The 5,295-nt window shown below is 34.2% G+C and overlaps 1 protein-coding gene across 1 annotated transcript in view; it reads left to right on the forward strand.

The window, feature by feature from the left end:
- Positions 1–4,847, forward strand: part of LOC102601654 (lysine-specific demethylase JMJ25-like) — a 15,122-nt gene extending 10,275 nt beyond the window's left edge. The window contains exons 9-13 of the mRNA XM_006339967.2: positions 333–405; positions 507–592; positions 3,186–3,305; positions 3,776–3,837; positions 4,491–4,847. Of these exons, the coding sequence (XP_006340029.1) occupies positions 333–405; positions 507–592; positions 3,186–3,305; positions 3,776–3,837; positions 4,491–4,566 (417 nt within the window). The 3' untranslated portion in view covers positions 4,567–4,847. The remainder of the gene's footprint in view (positions 1–332; positions 406–506; positions 593–3,185; positions 3,306–3,775; positions 3,838–4,490) is intronic.
- Positions 4,848–5,295: the final 448 nt, after the last annotated feature.

Below are 5,295 nucleotides of genomic sequence, written 5' to 3' on the forward strand. Positions count from 1 at the left end.
TTAATTTTGGGGGGGGGGGGGGGGGCACAATTATTAAAAATATAAAACACGCTTATACTTAATTCTTTATGCTTATTGTTTTGCTATGTTTGGAGGAGAGCCTTGGAACAATGATAAAGTTATTTTCATGTCACCTTAGGTCATTGTTTTGAGCCGCGTAAGTAGCCACTAATTCTTGCATTGGGTAGATTGTCTACATCACACTCTTTGAGGTGCAACCCTTTTTCGGACCCTGCTAAAGCTAAAGGCTTTGTGCACTGATCCCACTTCTTTTAAAAAGAATGTTTTGCTATGTTTCCTATAACTGCTAACTTTTTGGTCTTGTAACGTAGGTTATTCACCCTATACATGATCAAACATTTTACTTGACTGAGGATCACAAAAGGAAGCTTAAGGAAGAGTATGGTTAGTGTTCATATATGAGCTCTTAAGTTTTCACTATTCAATAGTTAAAACTCTGTACTTGTTCCTACTGACAGTTTTTATATTTATTATGTATTTTACAGGAGTTGAACCATGGACCTTTGTTCAAAAATTGGGAGATGCAGTTTTTATACCTGCGGGCTGTCCTCATCAAGTTAGAAACTTGAAGGTGCAGTTACTTGCCAACCTCTCTCTCTCTCTATCATACACACACCCACACACATATTCCTCTCTTGATTTAAGATTTCTAGTTAATATTTGAAGCTATACTAACATATATGTTATGCAATCCCTAGAGGTTGTGAAGGTCTGAAGGATAAATTATCATGTTTAAATACTAATGTATCCTTGGTATGTATTAGGATGAGCAGATGTTGCGATGGTATATTCAAGTATTTGATTAAATTATAGTGTGCAGGAAAACTCATTAAAACATCTTTAGGACTTAGTTGTAGTAGGCATGCCTTTTGCTCCAATGTCTATTTGCAAATAGGTTGTGAGCTATATAATTGAGAAATCTTGCAAGTTGATGTTGGTTAATTAGGTACTTATTGAAATACTGTTAAAGATTATCAGTGTAGGCTGATTTATGCTTGGTTTTAATCAAAGATTCAGGATCCTAAAACCGAGAACCAAATTGAATATCAAAGTTCTAAAGAAAATATTGAACCAAAGAACTAAATTAATATGGTCTGGTCCGGTTTTTCAGTTTTTGGCCCACCATATAATAATAACCCTAAGTAGCCACCCCACCAAATTTCCTCTGCTTAGCATGTTGCACTTATTCTACAATCAGCAGTATAGAAATGTAACATTCATTTCGGAATGGACTAATAAGGAAATAATACCATATAAATTGCAATAGCAGAAGTACTATTTAGGTCATAGTTTTGCTCAAACCTATGACCTAGGTCACAAGTCTCTCAAACTGTCACTTGAACTAATCCCGGCAAGCTTCTATTTTCTAATTATTTATAGAGCAAACACTTTATATCAATGACTACTAAGATTTGATGCTTTTTATAGAGAAGCAAATTGTTTGGCAAACTCTTTACTTGTTGTATACATCAACAAGCAACCTTTTCCTCGTGAAATCAATATCTACTACTTTCATCAAAGAATTTTTATCACTTCTCATGTCCAGACTTTTAGGAACTTCTTTTTTCTTTTTTGGGTGTTCAAGATAATCTTGTATACATAATATTTGTGTATAAAGGGGATCATTGGGGGGAATGGTTCATGCATTTTGTCGAACAACAGGATCTGCAAATTCTTGTTGGGGGCGGGGAGTGGATTATAATTACTATACTACTAGTGCAGGATCAGCTTGTGCTGCCTATGATTACTTTATTCCTCAAATGGACATTGGAAGTACATTATCGAATAAAGCCAAAGATGTGCTTCTTGTACCTCTAACCTTTAGTGGAGAGCCAGAGCACTTCATTGTTTAGGTTTTTTTATTTTTAATGCTATACAAAGGCGTAATCAACCTCAAGAAAATGCTTAGTGAACTAGGTTTGATTAGGTTACCTCTGAGTTAGTACACTTGTACTTCACATTAAAAATATCGGGGCGCACTTTCTTACCAAATCTTCTAAAAGAATCGAATTAGAAAAAACTAAATTGGATTGAACTAATTTTGGTTCGATAATGCACTGGTGAGGAACTGAAAACCAAAAAACCGAAAGCCCGCCCCTAATATATTAATACTTGACCACCATTTGAAATGTAATTGAGAAATAACCACTTTTTAAGGGGAACATAAAATATGGACAATAATACCCTGAGTGAAAATACGGAGAAACTTATGCTCATAGTGCTTGAGTTAAAAATTTTAAAATGAAATTCCAACAAAATGTGCTTGAGTTTGAACTCAAGGACAAAATCCTTTAGTTCTTAGTTGTAAAAGCACAAATTCAAGTTCTCTTTCCTCGAGTTATCAGCTATAGAACCACAAACCTTGAGTTCTCACTTGTTGAAAAACCCCATAATATAGTTCGAGTTATTAGTTATAGGACTACAAACTCCATTACTTTTTTCTCGAGTTCTCAATTGTAGGACCATACTCTTCCAACTCTTATTTCTTGAGTTTTAAGTTGTAGATTGCAAGCTTTAGAACTCCTCTCGTTGAATTCTCAATTGTAGAATCATGATTATCACTTCTTTGTTAAAGTTTTTATTCTCTATTTGAGAATGAAGCAATCAACCATCTCTTATAGACAAGTATTCTCGTTACTCTGACATTTATTGGTTTCATATACTTTGTAGTTACTAACTTTCATATACTTTGTAGTAGTTACTAACTTTCATATACTTTGTTTGTAGTTACTACTTGCTACAATGATATGATTAAAGCTTCAGCCTTAAAGTATTCTTCATATGAAGTTGGTTTGCTTTGGCAATCACTTGTAAATTTATGTGGTGCTCTTCATATGCTTTTCACCTTTAACAATGTGGTGCTCTATATTAGCAACATTTATCAGTACTCTTTCTAGCTGCATTTGTATTCTTTTCAAAATGCTGGGTATGCTCATCATTCATTAACAAAGTATGACTTCTGTTTAGTAGTTTCTCCTGATCTTGATCTGCAACTTGATTGGTTGTTTTTATCTTTATCTGAGTGAAATTCTTTAATACATTTACTGTCTTTGTCTGGTCGGTAGTATTTACTTCCCTATGCTGTTGGATACTTGGACTGACACTGTGTAGGAAGTTTAAAAACTTGATGTTGACTTAAAAGTACTTTCATCTTTGTGTAACAGTCCTGTATTAAGGTTGCTCTTGACTTTGTGTCTCCCGAAAATCTTCATGAGTGCATCCGTCTGACTGAAGAGTTCCGCACTCTTCCCCAAAATCACAGAGCCAAGGAGGACAAGTTGGAGGTATGTCTAATTAGATAAGGAGTTTGGGTTCTTTGCTTCTATTTGTTCAGGAGTGCTTATAGTATTTTTTTGAAGGGATGATTATTGTAGTTTGGTTATGTGGTCATTGGTGTTTTTTTGAAGGGATGATTATGGTAGTTTGGCTTTCTTTAGCTTTCCAGAATTTGGATGTTTTATACCGTTAAAAAGTGACAATGAGTTGAATCCTGCATTTGAGGAGAAGGTGTGAACCAGATGAATATAGCAGTAATCTTATCATTAATTGTTCGTTGACATATGGCCATATAATTATGGAAAAATTGTTTTGATCTGTTTTTATTTGTTCATGTGGGATGTCTTTGGATAGTAAGCTGCTTGGCTTATTGGTTTAAGTGTAGCATTTCTTTTCTCAAAAAAATGTGGAAGGTCTTTGGAGAATTTTGTATTTTTTGTGTGTTGAGGTTTTCTTGGTGGTTGCTTAATTGTGACAGGTGAAGAAAATGAGCATTTGTGCAGTGAGACAAGCTCTAAATAAATTGGAAGGACTTTCAAAGTAGGTCTCATCAACTCTAGCTTCTTGCTTTGTCTCTATTCACCTCTAATAACCCTGTTCCTGTGAACTTTTCGCATATTTTGTGATTCCGTACTTTTCATTATGATTCTATAGCAAGTAATCTACATGTAAATATTATTTCTTGGTGCTGAACTTTTCAAGTATGGGCTGGCCAACCATCCAGCAGCTGGATAGTTTCTCAAGTGAGTTCATATCATGAAATCAAAATGCCCTGTCAACCACATTCTGATTTCTAAGTTAAATTTAGGTTCTGTTCTTTGTTATTCATTACATGGCTTTAAACTTTTGCGGGAAGAACTATATCTTCAGTTTCATGGGTATAACAGTGGAGTTTTAGTTCTTGCTCACAGAATAAAAAATGTTGTCTTGCTTCCAAGCTATAATTATTTGCAATTACTTTTAGATTTCAATGATCACCCACTGTGACAATTAGTGGCAGAGCCAGGAATTTTACCAAGAAGTGTCACAATATTAAGAAAGTAGACACAAGTAGAAAATAAGATTAGTCTATATTGTATATTGACTTGAAACTAAAGTAGACTTAGCTAATTACTGTAATTTTCCCCGTAGGTATTGTATTTTTGTGTAGATATCATGGTGCATTATGACTAATTTTGTACCTTGATTTATAGGGATTCGACTGGCAAGAATGAGAAAAAAAAGCATAAAGTTGTGAAAGATGATAGAGAACATTTAGGAGACGATTAGAATGGGATTTGGCAGGATTTTGAAGATGACAAGATTCAGCAGAACATTTCCGTAGCTGGAAGGAGGGAATGACAAAGGCTCTAATTGTGAAAAATCACTTTTTGGATTATGAATATATAGAATTATTCTATCATTTTTTGTTCAGTTTCTGGGGCAGCCATCTATGTGCATCTTTTTGTCTAGCTGGTACTTGGGTGGTAACAGAAATAGTGTAAGCCTGATGTTCACTGACTTAATACCTCCTTCAATGTAATATAATGTCATTCATTACTCTTCTAGTAGAGATCACATTAGCGTGCTCTTGGAAATGGGTTGAGTAGACGTCTGTCATGCTGCATTCGTTTTAGATAGATATTAGGCTTCGTTTCCGGCTTCAAATTAGTGCTATACATATTTGATTGGAAATATCTGGGATACTGGGGTTGTGAACTTAAATTGTTTTGCTATTTGATTGTGGTCTTCTACTTGCACTAACGATTTATATAAATTACATGAATTGGTGAGCATGGTTTGATTTATAAAAATGTCATATCACTTGCTGGTAGGCTATATGTATGTGACCAGCCACATCTTTAGGTTGATAGCACAAGGTCGTAGTTTAGTGGATAGCAAATTTTTGATGCGAAAATCACTTTGGTATTCTATATTAAGAAAATATTTCTTATTTATATTAATATAATTTTTTTTAAAGCATAACAATAATTTTTATTAGGGTAAGCATATACACAT

Source organism: Solanum tuberosum, unplaced genomic scaffold (assembly GCF_000226075.1).
Source record: "Solanum tuberosum cultivar DM 1-3 516 R44 unplaced genomic scaffold, SolTub_3.0 scf00013, whole genome shotgun sequence".
Classification (NCBI taxonomy): Eukaryota; Viridiplantae; Streptophyta; class Magnoliopsida; order Solanales; family Solanaceae; genus Solanum; species Solanum tuberosum.